Source organism: Kogia breviceps, chromosome 3, assembly GCF_026419965.1.
Source record: "Kogia breviceps isolate mKogBre1 chromosome 3, mKogBre1 haplotype 1, whole genome shotgun sequence".
Lineage (NCBI taxonomy): Eukaryota > Metazoa > Chordata > Mammalia > Artiodactyla > Physeteridae > Kogia > Kogia breviceps.
In genome coordinates this window covers 15,838,681-15,857,706 of record NC_081312.1, presented here as the reverse complement: position 1 = coordinate 15,857,706, position 19,026 = coordinate 15,838,681, and the positions used below count along the sequence as shown (strand labels likewise).

The 19,026-nt window shown below is 40.1% G+C and overlaps 1 protein-coding gene across 2 annotated transcripts; it reads left to right on the top strand.

Annotated features, from left to right (window-relative positions):
• The first annotated feature begins 3,381 nt into the window (after positions 1 to 3,381).
• GPR65 (G protein-coupled receptor 65) lies at positions 3,382 to 18,038 on the top strand. 2 transcript variants are annotated; one of them, XM_059056804.2, is made up of 2 exons: positions 3,382 to 3,435; positions 11,982 to 18,038. In XM_059056804.2, exon 2 carries the CDS (start codon positions 12,437 to 12,439, stop codon positions 13,460 to 13,462), a length of 1,026 nt encoding a protein of 341 aa, XP_058912787.1. In that variant the 5' UTR covers positions 3,382 to 3,435; positions 11,982 to 12,436; the 3' UTR covers positions 13,463 to 18,038. The 2 variants fall into 2 exon arrangements, 1 of the variants encoding a protein (XP_058912787.1); XR_010839997.1 differs by lacking the exon at positions 11,982 to 18,038 and adding an exon at positions 4,806 to 4,861 and having other exon boundaries at positions 3,386 to 3,435.
• The last annotated feature ends 988 nt before the right edge of the window (positions 18,039 to 19,026 follow it).

Here is a 19,026-nt window from a genome sequence, read left to right as displayed (position 1 = left end):
GTGTAACCAGCAGAAATTTATTTTCTCACAGTTCTAGAGACTGGAAGTCCAAAATCAAGGTGTCAGTAGGGTTGGTTTCTTCTGAGGTCTCTCTCCTTGGCTTGCAGATGTCTACCTACTCTCTCTGTCCTCACCTGGTCTTTCCTCTGTGCATTCGCATCCCTGGTGTCTCTTTGTGTGTCCCAATCTCCTCTTCTTATAAGGACACCATGGATTAGTTTGGATCAGGACCCATGCCAACAGTTTTATTTTAACTTAATCATCTTTTTAAAGAGCCTAACTCCAAGTACAGTCACACTATGAGGTACTAGGGATTAGGACCTCAAATATGGATTTTTGGCAGAGAGGTAGCGGGGTGCACGTCAGCCCATAACACCATCTAGGATCCAGGGAGTTTGTATGTAGCTAAGGCTGGAGAGGGTTAGCTCAACCCCCAACTCTCAAGGCTGCTCTCTGTGCATGCTGGCCTCTTGTGACGTGTCCTCATTCCCTTCTGGTCCTCAGTAGTTAGCCCATGCAGGACTCACCTGGATTGTCCCCCATCAACAGGGACAAGGCTTCTTCTGTGACACACTGGGCCATTGGAAGCGCCATGAGGTGGGCTGAGGCCTTGCATCACTTCTGTGCGCCCCTCATGTGCCCTGACCAGCGCTGTGTTGGGCACAGGGGAATGTGGTAAGGCTGTCTCAGGCCTCTCACACATGTAGTCCTGAGATAGCCTCCTATCTGGACTTCACCCTGGACGTGAGAGACGGGATCACTCTCCTCCGCACATAATGCAGCTCGTCAGAGTAACTGTCACCCCACCCCCACCTCAGGGATTGCAGGGGAGAGGGTACAAACAGTCAGGATGTGGTGTCCCTGGGTCAGGCCACCACATCTGAATTCTCATGACTTCCCTTCTCACAACCCTAAGCCCCAGGCCCCCTGGCAGGACAAACCTTTTATCTGTTCTTGGAGGCCAGAAGCTTTGCTTTAGCTCAACAGATATTCTTCCAAGCAGATTGTCTGCACCTCAGTCCTTTTCATTCTCCTGAGTTGCATGAATCTTTTGAAACTCTAAACCTAGGATTGTCTTCTCCTCCCAACCCTGTATTTTTCTGCCAAGAGTTCCTTCTCTGAGGCAATAAATGCAAAATGGCTAATTGAGTGTGGCGGGGAATAGGGATGGGGTAAAAGGAAGTGAGGCTGGGGAAATAAATCAGCATTTCAGAATGTTGCCTGCCACGGTTAGCTGCTACTTTAACTAGTGAAATTGCAGCAAGTGGAAAATGTGGATGCAAGGGACCCGTCATCAGCAGATTAGTTTCTCCCACTGTCTGCCGACTCGCTTCCCCTTTTCCCCATGGGCAGCCCAAGTGCCCTGCCACGGGCCAGTGTTGGGTGTCCATCCTGTGGCCTCAGAAAACCAGCTACCGACATGCCAGGAACACCAAGTCCCTCAAGGTAGTATTCTGAATGCTGCTCATTGGCTTTTTCTCACCTTGGAGTTGTTTAAATGTCAGAGACTCAACGCTCTGAAATTCCCATCTCTTCATCAGCTAGCTCTGTAGTTGAAAATACAGTATTGTCAAATATTCTGGACTAAATAAGAAGCAGAGTTTTTAAAGGTTCTTAAGTGTCTTATTATGTGGAACTGACAAAGTTTCAGCATAGGGCAGCCACAGTTTTTCTCCTAATTAATCAGAAGTGAAAGTTTGCGTTTCCTGTGTTTTTTAACAACATCCTTTTTTTCTTTTGAAGAGCAAAATACATAAAAATCTGACGTGGATATTAAGATGCCATTTCCCTAAAAGCAGAAGTACAGTCTATTTAGGTAAAATAAGAAATTGTGAGTGTCATGAGATACCCAAGTATAGAAGCCACAGATAAGTGGATGTGTAAAACCAAACAAAAATGAGAATTTTGGATTAGAGTGACGAGTAAACTGAAATCATTGCTTTCATTTTTTTTTTTAAAGGCTTGTCTTACTATTAATTTTCTACATTGTACTTAAATTTTTTATTTCAGTAAAAATAGAAAGTATTCTGAATTTTTAAGTTCCTATATGCTAAATTACTTTGCAAATGTACTTTATAAATCTAAATGATTACTTTTATTATTTTCAATAAAAGACCTACAAAGGAAGTATAGGAAACCCATTACACTCTTGTTACATCCTGAATAACCTCAAGGTTAAAAGTCTTGGTTATATCACAAGATCATCTTTTCCAGTTCTGGGGAGAAATTTTTAAAACCCTACCAACAGGAACTTCTAATGTCCTTTTACAAAGGCGGGCTCAAATTGTCATGATTACAGTTTTTAAAATGAAGTTAAATTTTTCCATCCCAAATTAATTCTGTCCTTATAAAGTAAAAATTTCCCCTTCGTGTGTAATAAAAGTTTATTAAGGCAAGGTTCAAAAGTGAAGTCTCTGGCTTTTTTATGTCTCAGAAGTTCCAGGAGCTAATTTCACTTCACATTAAATCACTTACAGATTTGACAACAACTGTCAAGGCGTTACTATACTAAATGAATTTTCATTATAACATCCCATGTCTTTCTCAAATAAATTTTCAAGTCTCATAAAATTATTGGTTTGCCTAAGCCAGTTAGTTCAAGTGTCTTTAGCATGGTTTAGCAATTTCTGATGGAATCTTCTCTGCCAAGAGGAAAATCAAAGGAGAAAATGGTTCTACAATAAAATACTGTATAGCTAATATATAATCCCTTTTTAAAAAAACAAAAAGAAAAATAAAAAACTTTACCTAGTTGGCTACCTTGACCCCACCATCATGCCATTAAGCAATGAACATGCTCTTTATACACACATCAGCATCCTCTCTCTGTTGTTTTTCTCCCAGAATATTGATCACCCTGATTCCATCTACAATATCCTCTCCTATTCTACACATCCAACGACTCATCCTACCTTTTTGTACCTCTCTTGGAGTATTTACCCATTTTTACCATTGCGGTTATTAGTGCTTTCTCCTTCATTAAGTGATAAGCTCCTTATGGGTTAGTGCCAGGTCCTATATATCTGCCAGCACAGTGGTCTCTTAGGAGAGGAGGATAGATATATGTGTTGACAGATAAATGAGTGAGGGAGGGAGTGAATGAATGAATGAATGAGATTCTAGTACATATTCTATCAAATAAAGCATGTATAGTATCAGTATACAATTGTAGTTAAGATGCAAAGAGAAAAGTGAGTAATAAAAATTATACTACAGTAAATAATACATAAAACATCTTTTAAAATACTTAGGAGACTTCTGTTGCTCAAACTTGGATAATGTACATCCTTCTCATTAAAATGCTGCTTCCTCATTGGCTTGTGATGAAATATGAGTGCAATTTCCTGTCCCCTCAATAATATTGGTTTCTCTTCTGGGTGCAAGCAGATTTATCTGGCTCCTCTGTCAACAAAATCATCATCCCAAGAAACATGGGTAAGTGTAAGATTAAAATATAAGACTTTAAGTCGATAACATACTTTTGAATGGTTGTCAGTAATATTTGCAACATTTTTTCTAGTTTGGGTTGTATAAATGTGGTCATGCAAAGTATTATAAGACGGGGAGAAGTGAGGATGACACATGGTTTCTCTACTTTGAGCAGTAGTAAAGGTTGTCAAAATTTACATTTAGAAATAAGTAACACTATCAAAATATAAAAGAGGAACGTTTATGCTCCATTTCCTCTACAGGAAACAGTATATTAGCAAGAAAATTAAGTGGTTAGGAAAAAAATGTACCAACTCCTGGCTGTAGAGCTATCTAGCACCACTTCCTCATTCGGTATAAAGGTCTAGTGATATGTTTTTATACCATCAGAAACTATGTGAAATTTGAAAATAATATTTCCAGTGTTAATTAATATTTCTAGTATGTATTAATTAATTAATAATTCTTAATAGATGACTATCACAGTGACACACAGTAGAGTCTTGATAAGTAGCTATTCAACTGATAAATGAAGGCAAATGTTTCCTATAATATTTTATCTTCTGATCATTGTCATCAATGGTTGGTACTGTTTTAGGAGCTGTGGATTATTTTCTTTGGGCATCAGGTAAAAATTAAAATCAGAAATAAAAACTTATCCAAATTTCTCAGCACTGGATCTAAAAACAGTTTTCTCAAAATATGATTAAAGCAATCAAAATAATATCTGAAACGATGTATGAATAATAAGAATTATGTATTCTGTTAAAATCTCAGATTCACACAAATTAATGTAACAGCTCTCGTCTGCAGCGGTTGGTATCATCTGTGAAATGTGATTATATAAATTATATTCTGAATGCCTCTGGTTTCTCTGCTATGCTCTGGATAGATGGCCAAAGATGATCTGCTTTCAGGAAATGTAGGGGACAACACAGGCTACCAGTGTTGTCATTAGAACAATATGTTAACATGTCATGAAGGCTTACTATGTGCTCAGTACTAAGCTTCACGTGTTATCTCATTTAATCCTCACAAGAATTCTGTGAAATGGTTGCTATCTTACACCTGTGAAAATTGAAACTTAGAGAGGTGAAGGAACACACGTGGTCACAAATCTCCCAAGAGCCGCTGAGAACCTTTGAGTCTCCAGAGCCCTCACACATGTAACCACAAGCCTCCAGAAACACTGCCTCTGTTGCCCAACCCAGAAGACACCCAGTATCTGCTTCATTAAACCATTCAGTCTTATGGTTGTTTTAGTTAAGGCAGGAAATATTTCTACAGAGAAAGAAATTTATCCCACTGAGAATTTTGTAAGTCCTCTCAAAACTATTTTTCCATTTGACCCTTCTTATCTTTTTCTTTCTTTTAAGATGAGTATTTGTTGAGTAACATGGACAAGGAAGGGGCACCTTCCTGCTCATCACCCAGCTCTCCCAGCCTCCTTCTAAGGAAGAATGTTTTCATGGTTTAAGTGTTCTTCCCCAGAGGCATGAGCCTAGTGATAGACATGATGTTGCGTAACCATCAGAGTTCCATCCTCTGTAGCTTATTAAATTTTGTGCATCTCAGACATTTTTCGAGTGTCATTTTCCTTCTTTGCTTATGTTCTTTAGAAGTGTCTTTAATGAGGATTTGGGGGGTCAATGTTCTCAGTGGTAGTTTATCTTAAAATATCCTTATTTGTGCTCTTTTTTTGAAATTTAGTTCACTAGGGTATTCAATTATAGGATGACATATATTTTCATAACAATTTGGAAATATCAATCCACTGTCATCTGGTTTATGTTATCATTGTTGTTGAAAATGTCTTTGTCGGTCGAAATTTCATCCTTTGTAAGTAGTCCATTTTTTCTCTCTGGCTCTTTTTTTTCTTAGTCTTTGGTGATCTGCAGCTTGATGGCAATGTTGGCTAAGTATAGATTTCCATCTCTGTTTGTTTGTTTCTAATCGTATTTGAGGTTTGCTGAGCTCCATAAATCTGAGGATGCCATGTCCTTCATCACTTTGAGACATCTCTCAGTCAGCATCTTTTCTAATATTGCCTCTCCTCTACTTTCTCTCTTGTGTCCTTATAAACTTCAGTTATACATATGCTGACCGTTTCACTTTATCCTCCATGTCTCTGTGGTATTTTCCCATCTCTTTAGCACTCTGATAATTTTGTGTTATTTCTTTAGCTCTGTCTTACAATATACTAATTTTCTCTTCAGCTGGAACTAGGCAGTTGGTTAGTCCCTGTGTTAATTTTTAATTTTATATTATTGTAGTTTTTATTTCTGAAAGGTCTATTTCAATCTTTTAAAAAATATGCCTAGTCATCTTTTATAGTCTCTTGAGCCTTACTCATGTGTTCAGATTCCTTCTTTTATTTCTTTAAATGTATTAAAAATACTTGTTTTGGGGCTTCCCTGGTGGCGCAGTGGTTGAGAGTCCGCCTGCCGATACGGGGCACACGGGTTCGTGCCCCGGTCCGGGAAGATCCCACATGCCGCGGAACGGCTGGGCCCGTGAGCCATGGCCGCTGAGCCTGCGCGTCCGGAGCCTGTGCTCCGCAACGGGAGAGGCCACAACAGTGAGAGGCCCGCGTACCGCAAAAAAAAAAAAAAAAACTTGTTTTGTGTTATATATCTATTAATTTTATCTCTAAAGCTTTTGTGGATCTAGTACTCTTCTTTCTTGCTTTTGCTAAATCTCACACATAGCAGCTAATTTCTGTGTGTGTGTAAGTGTGTGTGTTTTCTTCTAGTGTGGTAGAAGGATATTTGTTCTTTTTATCCATCTATTTTTTAAATCGAGTGTGTTTGGGGTTGAGGTGTTTTAATCAGCTCATATTTGTTAGAACGCGATCTGTGAGAATTCTTTAAAGCCTGGGTTGAGGGAGCTTTCCTCAAGGTATGATTTGTATTTACTTCCTCCACGTGCCTAGAATACTTATTCTTTCATATGGTAAACTTTTATTATGGGTGAATTTATTTTCAGATTTTTTTAAGTTGTTTATTGTTTGTTTTGTTGTGTTTCTATAAATTACTTTTTATATGTGAGGAAAAAAGTGAAATCATGTCATTTCTTAGGAAGACATATGCTCTATCTGCGCAGGCTCAGCGGCCATGGCTCACGGGCCCAGCCGCTCCGCGGCACACGGGATCCTCCCGGACCGGGGCACGAACCCGTGTCCCCTGCATCGGCAGGCGGACCCCCAAACACTGCGCCAGCAGGGGAGCCCAGGGAAGCCCAGGGAAGCCCTGTCAAGATTCTTTACATCTCATCTCACAGAGCCTTTTGATTTCACTTTTTAACCTTAACTGCAATACAACCTGCATGCAGAAAAAAGGAACATATCCTACAGCATGATACATTTTTACAAACTGAACTTGTTCATGGAATCAACGCTCATATCAAGAAACAAAACATTACCCAGTTCTCAGAAGTCCTCCTGGTGCCTTCTTCCTGTCATTACTCACCCACCCACCCCTGCCAAAGATAACAACCACCTGACTCCTCTTTCTCTGTTTTTTATAACAACTAAATGTTTAATATGACATTCTACATGGTTGTTTGCAACAATGCAGGTGGGCTTTGTTGAGAAGAAAGGGAATGCCTGATGGTTCCTCCCACTTCCAATTGGTCTTATTTACATTTTTTTCATTACCACATTGTGAGTGGTGAAAGATAATTAGTTTCGGCTTTAAAACAATTCACAGATGATTCCTGATCTAAACAATAGACCCTTCAAAATTCAGCCTCCTGACTCAAAAAACTGGGAGATCTTCCCGCCCCGCCGTGGTAGCAGGATATTTGCTCCTTTTTAGCCATCTGTTTCTAAAATCAAGTACAGGAAAAATAAAAGCCTAAATAAAATTGTTGCCTTATCCATTATATAAGTTACTGAAAAGGAACATGTTTAACCTTCCAAAGAAAACGTGTTGACAGATATACGGAAACATAAGGACACATTGTCAGAGTGTGAGACATGATGTAAGGTGATGATTCTCACAAGTTTATTTGAAGTCCAGGCAGTTTAATAGAGAACATAAAAGTGACGTCTTTTAGAAAATGTAGGGTTGATTATTTTATATCTAGTTTGCAGAAATTTTCATTCACATCATTTTCTTTAATTAGAAGAGTTATTATAGTTGAAAGACCTGTACTAATTCATCAGTGCTACTATTTAGGTGGAAAGTAGAAAATATTCTCTTCCTTTTCAACAAAGCTAGTCTGTGCTGTCACAAAAATACCTCAGACGTCTAAGGTATTTTTATGTAAAAGGCAGAAGACAAAATAGTTGAGTCAAGAGGCTTTAGAGTTAAACCTAGGATTGCAGCTAAGTTCTACCAAGATTAGACAGGCAATATGGAGCTAATTGCCTAATATGTGGCTCAATTCTTCTTTGTAATATAGGATTGTAATAAACAGCACAGAGTTACAGTAAAATATAAATTATAATAAATATGCACCCATTTTACCTGGAGTCCAGCACACAGAAAGCCCTCAGTAAATGGATTGCTACCCTGATTTCTGATAGCATAGATTAACACTACCTGGTTCTTAATCAGATGATACGTACACTTTCTGCCTGCCTTTTTCTATCCCTCTGCTTTGTTTCTGAGCCTCAACCATGTTATTGCATGTAATAATAATTTGTTCATTTTCATTAATGTATAGATTTTAATTGTGTTAATATACCACAATCTATTTACCTCTCTTAATGCTAATAGACATTCCAGTTGGGGGATATTACAAAGAGTGCTACTGTGAACATTCTAATTCTACCACACGCCTTTTGGGAACCACATGTATGTATTTCTGTTGAGCATATACCTAGAAGTAGAGTTGCTGAACCATAAGATTTGCATAAGAGCCAAACAGTTTTCTAGCCAACAGTATATGAGAGTTCCATGTGCTTACATCCTCACTAAGACATGGTATTTGCTATCTTTTTCATTTCGTTTATTCTGGTGGGTGTGTCGTTGTATCTCTCTGTGGTTTTAGTTCATAGATTTCTGGCGACTAGTGAAGTTGAGCGCATAGATCCAATATTAATTCACTATTGGCCTGAAGTTTATGGAACCAGATTAACAGTATAGACTCAGACCCCATTCCCAAGTGAGGACCAGCCAGAGGCCATTGAGTACTCAGGGATTGTTTTTTTATGATAGCTCCTCACAGAAACAAAGCTAAGACAGGGAACTTGCCAAACTTCCCTGCTGTCTGTCTGCAAATATCTGTAAAGTTTGTTATTTTATTTTGTTTATTTTGATGGCTGAGGCTCCTGGATCCCAGCATGAGTGGGATGTTGAGGACCCCTTGCTACCTGTGTGGGCCCATGCTCTGCCACTGGCCCATGCCCTGCCACTGGCCCATGCTCTGCCACTGGTCCATGCTCTATCACTGGTCCATGCCCTGCCACTGGCCCATGCTCTGTCACTGGCCCATGCCCTGCCACTGGCCCATGCTCTGCCACTGGCCCATGCTCTGCCACTGGTCCATGCTCTATCACTGGTCCATGCCCTGCCACTGGCCCATGCTCTGCCACTGGTCCATGCTCTATCACTGGTCCATGCCCTGCCACTGGCCCATGCCCTGCCACTGGCCCATGCTCTGCCACTGGTCCATGCTCTATCACTGGTCCATGCCCTGCCACTGGCCCATGCCCTGCCACTGGCCCATGCTCTGCCACTGGCCCATGCTCTGCCACTGGCCCCTGCTCTGTCACTGGCCCATGCTCTGCCACTGGCCCATGCCCTGCCACTGGCCCATGCTCTATCACTGGCCCATGCCCTGCCACTGGCCCATGCTCTGCCACTGGCCCATGCTCTGTCACTGGCCCATGCTCTGCCACTGGCCCATGCCCTGCCACTGGCCCATGCTCTATCACTGGCCCATGCCCTGCCACTGGCCCATGCCCTGCCACTGGCCCATGCTCTATCACTGGCCCATGCCCTGCCACTGGCCCATGCCCTGCCACTGGCCCATGCTCTGCCACTGGCCCATGCTCTATCACTGGTCCATGCTCTGCCACTGGCCCATGCCCTGCCACTGGCCCATGCCCTGCCACTGGCCCATGCCCTGCCACTGGCCCATGCTCTGCCACTGGCCCATGCTCTATCACTGGCCCATGCCCTGCCACTGGCCCATGCCCTGCCACTGGCCCATGCTCTGCCACTGGCCCATGCTCTATCACTGGTCCATGCCCTGCCACTGGCCCATGCCCTGCCACTGGCCCATGCCCTGCCACTGGCCCATGCTCTGCCACTGGCCCATGCCCTGCCACTGGCCCATGCTCTATCACTGGCCCATGCCGTGCCACTGGCCCGTGCTCTGTCGCTGGTCCATGCTCTGCCACTGGCCCATGCTCTGCCACTGGCCCATGCTCTATCACTGGCCCATGCCCTGCCACTGGCCCATGCCCTGCCACTAGCCCATGCTCTGCCACTGGCCCATGCTCTATCACTGGTCCATGCCCTGCCACTGGCCCATGCCCTGCCACTGGCCCATGCTCTGCCACTGGCCCATGCTCTATCACTGGCCCATGCCCTGCCACTGGCCCATGCCCTGCCACTGGCCCATGCTCTGCCACTGGTCCATGCTCTATCACTGGCCCATGCCCTGCCACTGGCCCATGCTCTGCCACTGGCCCATGCTCTATCACTGGCCCATGCCCTGCCACTGGCCCATGCCCTGCCACTGGCCCATGCTCTGCCACTGCCATGCTCTATCACTGGCCCATGCTCTATCACTGGCCCATGCTCTATCACTGGTCCATGCTCTGCCACTGGCCCATGCTCTATCACTGGCCCATGCCCTGCCACTGGCCCATGCTCTGCCACTGGCCCATGCTCTGTCGCTGGTCCATGCTCTGTCACTGGCCCATGCCCTGCCACTGGCCCATGCTCTGCCACTGGCCCATGCTCTGCCACTGGCCCATGCTCTATCACTGCTCCATGCTCTATCACTGCTCCATGCTCTATCACTGCTCCATGCTCTATCACTGGCCCATGCTCTGGCACTGGCCCATGTTCTGCCACTGGTTCTCTGTAGTCAAAGCTCTAGTTAGTTCCTCCAGATCTATGTATGCCTTAGGGTACCCAGAGCTTTACTGCTCACTTACCTCTCGATCTTATCTCCTGCTTCCTTTTTTTCCTCTCTGGAAGGTTTCCCTATTTATTTAAAGGCTGTTTAAGAGGGGGAGCGATAAATTGGGAGATTGGGATTGACATATAAACACTACTATATATAAAATAGATAACGAATAAAAACCTGCTGTATAGCACAGGGAACTCTAATCAATACTCTGTAATGGCCTATATTGGAAAAGAATCTTAAAAAAAAAAAAAAGAGTGGCTGTATGTATGTGTATAACTGATTCACTTTGCTGTACACCTGAAACTAACACAACATGTAAATCAACTATATTCCAATAAAAATTTTAAAAATAAAAATAAAAGGCTGTTTATTCATATTTTTAGGTGTGGAAAAACTAGGTGATTTCAGGAATTTTTGTTCTCCATTTTGCGTTAAGAGTGACATACCCTATGGGCTCTGGATATGTTTTACTCTCCCAGCAGAATACTGGTGCCTTGTGGTAACAGCTCTCTTTTGTGCTAAGGGTGCACCGACATTTGGAAAGGGACGGTTTTGAGGTCCTGTAGGCCTCACAGCACACAGGAAGAGGACATGTCTTCCTTCCCCTACATGGTGACTCTACAAAGCTTTCTGTGAAGATTCCTCTCAGATAAATCATCCAGAGCACCAACATGCCTCACTAGCAGAGGAAAAGATAGTATTTCTCTATTCCAATATGGAGAGAAGGATGGATTCTCCGTTCCTACATGAATGTACATCAGATATTTTTTAACAACTAACCTAGTAAACGATCAGGTAAAAATGTAGAAACTGATGATCACAAGATTTTACCCAGAATGGAGCACATTCTGCCCTCTCTTTCACAAGAGTACGAGAAAGATAAGTAAATTACCCACGAAGAAAGCAAAGGAGAAACAAATGATGTAGTGTCGTCTAATTATTTACAAAGTTTCAGCAAGCTGCTATATTTTTAAGTGCTTCACTTTATCAAAATTCTTGTGACAATTTTTTCTTGGCTAATAAGCATATTTTGAAAATAAGTGCCTTATACATAGATTGCATATGAAATAAAAAATTTGAAATCCTATAATCATACAGTTTACCATACACTCAAATGCATTTACTGCTTACAAACAAATAATTGAATTTGCCATCTGTTTTTAAATTAGCTTCTAAAATGACTTTTAACTTTAGTTTTGCGTGCTTCGATTGTGTCTAGTGATAAATATAATTCCCTCTAACCTGGCATCCCTTGGATAATTCTTATTTGAAAAAGGTCAAACATCTCAGCCTGATTTCATTTACTGAAGTCAATTAGACAATTTTCCCTTTTTAAACACCTTCATTGTATGCAACTTAATGCACTTTGATATCCTCAATAAATGAAATAAAATAAGATTGTTTCAAAAATCATGATGTCTCTTTCAAGCATCCAAACTATTCTAGTTTGTCTTTCATTACAGAAACGAAGGCATTTTAAAAAGAGATGTCAACATTTGTGAAAATAAAGCCTTATATATTCACGTTTGCACCAATCTCCTCTGAGTTTCGTGAAGAAAACCAAACGGAAGACAGCATTCTGTGAAAACTGATGGATAATGTGAATCCTCCTGGGTTCTTCATCAGCATGCTGTGAGAATAAGCACATGGGCTTCTGCACATTAAAATCGACTGATCACTTCAGTAACTACCAGGACCCTGGATCCTGACTTCCAGCCATCAATACCTGTGTGAAACTTGATCTCCATTCATCCTTTAAGACCACTGATGAATCAATCAGAACTTCTGAAGGCAAAGGAAAGCTGAAGAAATCTTAGTAAAAGAGTGTTAGGTGTTGAAAACAAACTACCAAGAGGCAAGACTTATTTTGCTACTTACCACCTAAGAACGAATATAATCAGCACCTAAAAAAGAAAAAATGAACAGCACATGTATTGAAGAACAGCATGACTTGGATCACTATTTATTTCCTGCTGTTTACATCTTTGTGGTAATAGTCAGCATTCCAGCCAACATCGGTTCTCTATGTGTGTCTTTTCTGCAAGCAAAAAAGGAAAATGAATTAGGCATTTACCTCTTCAGTTTATCCTTATCGGATCTGCTGTATGCCTTAACTCTCCCTCTATGGATTGATTATACTTGGAATAAAGACAACTGGACATTCTCTCCTGCCCTGTGCAAAGGGAGTGCCTTCTTCATGTACATGAACTTCTACAGTAGCACAGCTTTCCTCACCTGCATCGCGATTGATCGGTATTTAGCAGTTGTCTACCCTCTGAAGTTTTCTTTTCTAAGGTCAAGAAGATGTGCGTTCATGGTGAGCCTTTTCATCTGGATATTGGAAACCATCTTCAATGCTGTCATTCTGTGGGAAGATGAAACAGCTGTTGAATATTGTGATGCCACAAAGTCTAACTTTACTTTATGCTATGACAAATATCCTTTGGAGAAATGGCAAATCAGGTTTAACTTTGCTAGGACATGTGTAGGCTATATGATACCTTTGGTCATCATAATGGCTTGCAACCAGAAAGTCTACAAAGCTGTGCAGCAAAATCAAGCTACAGAAAACAGTGAAAAGAAGAGAATCATAAAACTACTTGTTAGTATCACGTTGACTTTTATCTTGTGTTTTACTCCCTTTCATGTGATGTTGCTGATTCGCAGCATTTTAGAGCATGATGTGAACTTAGATGAACGTATGTTTGACCATAACAAGCCTGGCAAGCAGAGTTATAAAATCTATAGAATCACAGTTGCATTAACAAGTTTAAATTGTGTTGCTGATCCAATTCTGTACTGTTTTGTAACTGAAACAGGAAGATCAGATATGTGGAATGTATTCAGAGTCTTTACTAAGAAGTTTAATAAATCAAAAAGACAAGGAAAAAGCATACTTTCTATGTCTACAAAAGATACTGTGGAATTAGACATCCTGGAATAGAACCAAGGTCTATTTTTTTAAAGATATGCAATATTATACCATCAAGATTATATTTTCAAAAGGAAATCCCAGCATGAGAGGGAGCTAAAGGTTCCCACTGAGGGACTATTTTAATCCTCTCCGAAGGAAATATTTTAAACGGTGCGCTCTATATCTCCCTGACTTTTATTAAACAAGAATTAAACAAAGTTGAATATTTTCCTAATGACTCAGGATCATCACTGTAGAATGGCAATTGCTTTTGTATCTGTGCTCTAATCTCTCAGAGGTTAGTAAGATGTATGGGACTGTGTGTTTTTAAATTGGTGAGCTTTGTGTCTGGTTGTTGTGATTTTTCTCACTCTTTCTATGGATCTCAGGCTATCATTTCTCCCAGCCAACAACACCAACTACTAAATACTGCTTCTAATCTTCTCATTAGTCAACAAACATTTATTGAGCCCACTCTATGTGCTAGGTTTTGTGGTGAGTACTGGGGTTACAACAGAAATGATCTCATAAGCCTTTTGAAGCTTATGTCAGTTTGGAAACATAGCCACTGAGCTTATAAGTGTTCTTTATAAAATAAAAGTAAATAGTCTCTGAGTGAGAGTCTGAAGGCCTCATCCGTGATATAAAGGACATGAGCTTTGTGAAAGTTCTTTCAGTTAATCAGAGAACTTTTTACTTTCTTTAAAATCACAATTTTTAAAATGTTGCTTCTTTCAAAATTTGCTGTTGAGTACAGTATGGGTGAAATTATTAGAAGTTTAATGTTTAGACAAAAAGATATACTATAAACAAAAAAGACATTTCTTATATTAAATCTTACATTCAGAGACCTCTTTGGGGGTTTAGAGTATTTAGAGAATCTTGATATAACATATTCTTTTATATTTATATTTTCTCATTACAGAAATTACTCTGTCTAGTTTTAAGTAGACATCAGGTAAACATTTTTCTTAACCAAAGTATTTTTTAAGATTTTCAAAGATTTTTTTATCCTACTATTCTCCTTTTCTCCTTCTCTCCCTTCTCTTTCCTACCTGTTCCTTCTAGTCCCCAAAATTGATCAGATAGTAAATGTCTTGGTATCATTTGTGCCCTCATATTAGAAAACAAAAATTTGATAACAAAAAAGACAAATAATGAATTTCTAGATATACACTGAAAAAAGTCAGTTAGTGCACAAACTGACTCCATTTTCTATTAAAGTTGTCCATGACAGTTTGGGTACACAAGAGAAAACCACCTTGCTTTGAGGCCCTATGTGCTTTCTCTGTTCTTTACACTTTTCTCTTCATAAAGTTTCTGGAGAATTAATAGATTGAGTCTGGGCACCCTGAGATACACTTATACATACTTAAAGGCTAAAGATACACCAATGAAACGAAAAGGAAATAAAATAGTTTGGGCTGTTCGATTCTTTCCTGATAAATTATTGGCAGCATGTACATTGAATACATGTGAAAGTAAAAGATACAGGCACAATTTTGCCCACGTTGGAAACTCAGATGCAGATTGATTGTCTTGTCTGAGGTCACACAGTTCGTTGGAAGCAGAGCCACATCTTGAGCCCAGAAACCCCGACTTCCCTCCAGAGTTGCTTTTCCTCCTTCATGCGTTTTTTTGTTTGTTTGTTTTTGACATTTCTACCATTTCTTTCTTTAGGGATGCAAAAGGCATATATACGTGGAGGTTGTTCAAGATAGTCATTGGATTTAGATGAGAACAAGGAGGAAAAGGAGAGTTATTTCATAAATTAATACCTCTGGAAATAAAATAAGTCATATAGATAGCAATTAAGCTGATCTGTTACAGAGAACTGATTAGAACTTGACCTCAGTTGGTTATATCAAGAGATGTGGCAGATACAAATTCGTGGCCTCCTTAGTAAGAACGTTCTACTTAATAATTAACAGCAAAACCATTGATCTAACATGTAAGTTCCAAAATGAACCAGGCCGCCAAAACCTTTAAGCAGGGCCAACCATGGAGAACCCACATTAGGACGATGCTCATATGATTTAGGGTAAAGCACTCTAGACGTGATCTAACATTATCCACAGTCCCAACATTGGAAAGTGAATCCTTTAGTCTTAAACGGCTTTATAGTTTCCTGATTACGGTTCTCCATTAAACTAAAAGGATTTCTGGAAGGAATAAGAACTTGTAGCTATTATTACCTGGGACGCCTTTGTCAGAAGACCTAGATTAGAACACCAGCAATTATCCACTTATGAACATTTGACCTCAAAAAATGTTCACACTCTCCCTAAGGCTCAGTTTCTATAAACAGCAGGGACAGTAGCATCACTTGCTTTTAACAAGTAGACGTGAAAACACTTTGTAAACTATGATGAGTTTTCTAAATGTTTATTATTATCAGTTATTCTCATCTTCATCATGATTAGTGGATAGCTACCCACAATATAGAACAGTCCCTGGAGGCACTCTGAGGGTAGGAATATAGCAGCGTGAGCTAGTAGGGGCTGGCTCTCACACACCACTGCTATGGTTACTTCTCCCAGATGGTTCAACAAGTCCATTATGGTAACTTATGGGCCTTTACTTTTGCTTCCACATTCTCAATAGTGCCTGATTCTAGTAGTTCACATTTCTGAGGAGACACATGCTATGTACATCACCATAAACAGGTAGAGATCCATTTTTAATTTAAGTTTTTGACCTTTTGTTCCTTATTCAGAATGTTCTTTTTTATTTGAATGAACTCAATTAGACATCTTGGATAGGTCAGTGAAGAGACTGAGAACAGCTTTTTAAAACCTCCATTTTCTCTACCTAGTCTGGGAGAAGCTTCATAGGTAAAGAAGTTAAAAGACATTTTAAAAAATCACCTCATTTTGTTCAAATTACACAGCATCACTTCCCTAGGAGCATCCTGAGAAAATTTGCCTCTCCTACCTGATTTATTCCCTTTTCTCTTTTCAATTTAAGCTAAATGTTCTCCCAAGAAATTATATTTCCAATCCTTAATGTTATGATCAAATGCATAATTATTTACCAATTGCTTCTGTTGACTTTGCCTGTTTTTAACTAGACAGAACCTATTTTAAAGTAGAATTTGTGATACATAGCTTGTAGGCGTTTCTGTTTAAAACATGTTTATCTTGCCCTGGGCTTCTTTTTTGCCCAGACTTCACTGTCACCATTTATGCGTGGGCCTCTCTTCTGGTGAGACCATCCACAGGTTGCTATGGAAACACATCAGCTGCGATAACACCCTGACCCATGAAGGCCTTTGTGATTAGAGACTTCTTTGTCTAGGGCCATCAGGGGACCCTGCTGTGAATCAGAAATCTGTTCCTCCAATAGATGCTACAACACACAAAGAACACATATTCATAGACTCCAACCACCTGCCTCACCTCACAAAAACAAACAAACAAAAATTCCTTGGGACCTTTTAACCTATGTTAACTTGATTCAATTCAAGTTACAAAAAAGTTTTTGACCCCTATTATTTCTTTCACTCTTTCACATTTCATGCAGCTTACCCATCACGACCGGGTGATGGTCGCATTTGTTAGTTGCATTAGCTGAATGTCCCTTGTCTGCAGGAATAAGGTGGCAATGGCAACATCGGGTCAAACTTGGGTGAAGGAAAAGTGATGTGGGAGCTAAGATTCCTCTTCTTTACCAAAGATCCTTTCCTTACAACATCACTTGTTGCTGGCCAAGGAAAATCACACTCAAGACTTGTCTGTGGCCACTAGATGTTGATCGTGTTCTATTCAGGACCTTGTCGTTCACGGCCAGCTGCCACTCCCCAGAAGCAAAGAGGAGCTTAGGATGACATTTTTCCATCCAAGAAACAGGAAAGATTCCCTGTGAATTGGAAATGAATGGGGGCAAATGCTGAAATTCTGTTTGCATTATTTATTTCTCTGCTTTCTAGAAAGCTCAGTAACCATCAGATAATTTCACTTGGTTTAAACTCCCTATGTCATCCTAACACTTTTTTTTTCCAGTCGGTTAAATTGGTCAGTCTACATGTGAGAGAACGTAGGCTAAATCGTATGATTTTCTGCAGGATCGTGGGTATAACATTGATGACTTGTTCTAATTCCGTTAACTTACCCACTGAAGAAAGTACTGGCCACCTTTCACATGAAGAGAAACATAAAACATATGAGCTGTAAGCAGTTTGCAATTTTGTCTACTGTGATGAAATTATAATCTATGAAAGTCAAGATGTAATTCAATATATGTATGACTTTCATTTCTAATTTATTATTGTTAGATCTCAGCACTAAAAACTTACATCTGTTATTTTGAATTGTTTAAATCTGTTCTTCCCCAAAGAACAGTAATATACAATCATGTTCTAGTTTAACAGCATTTGCATATCATTAAACACATAATGGCCTATAATCTACTTTCCTTCTACCTATAATTTTCTTAAGCTCTTTAGGAAGCACCAGTGGGTTTTTACACATTTTAAAAATAGGTTATGATTCCTCAAATAATGTTGTAATTAGGTGTTCAAAAAGCAAGCCAATAAAGAAATGGGCTAGGGAAGTCTGCGTGTCATTGTTCAGTGCAAATTTTTAAATAAAAATACAAATTTCATTATCTAGGAAATGTGTGTTCAGTTAATTTCAAAATCAAATACAATCAAGAAATCTTGTTCTGCAATGACTGGACTTGCCCATGATATGAAAAATATTAACTTCAGTTCTCAGCATTTCATCAATCCCTGGAAATGTGATTGAACTTGTAAAAATCCTTCTAAAAGAATCCTTTTCAAAATTATTGTAAAATTTCTGGTCTTGCTTCTAAGACTATTGACACTTACTAACAAATAGATTAACTTGGAAACCCTGTTTTCTTTTGATAGTTAAATGGATCAAATCAAAGAATTGCAATAATGGACTAAAAAGTGCCTCTGTAGGAATGCCACAGAGCGGCGTACCGGCAACCTTAGAAGCGTGTGCACAATAAGTGACAGCTCTGTTAAGCTTTATTAGTGTTTTAAAAATATATATAACAAGGGTGGGATAGGGAAGGTGGGAGAGAGACACACAAGAGGGAGGAGACACAGGGATATATATATATATGTACAGCTGATTCACTTTGTTATAAAGCAGAAACTAACACACCATTGTAAAGAAATTATACTCCAATAAAGATGTTAAATATATATATATATATATATATATATATATATATATATATATATATATATATATATAAAACAAAAAAATCCTCTGTCATACCACTCACCCATTCATGGAAGTGACACTCAGTGATGCTGAGGAAATCTGTTTTGAATCTTTGGGGCAATGCCTTCTGTGCTTCTCTGGCAGTTCACCCAAGAAAGGAGCATGTGACACCCTGTGTTCAAAAAGACTATGGGACAGGGACTTCACTGGTGGCGCAATGGTTCAGAATCCGCCTGCCAATGCAGGAGACATGGGTTCGAGCCCTGGTCCGGGAAGATCCCACATGCCGCGGAGCAACTGAGCCCGTGCGCCACAACTACTGAGCCTGTGCTCTAGAGCCCACGAGCCAGCGGCCTAGAGCCCACGCACTGCAACAAAGAGTAGCCCCCACTCGAGACA

What these genes read in the sequence shown, in the direction of transcription:
- GPR65 (XM_059056804.2), top strand. Translation starts at nt 12,437, where the DNA reads ATGAACAGCACATGTATTGAAGAACAGCATGACTTGGATCACTATTTA.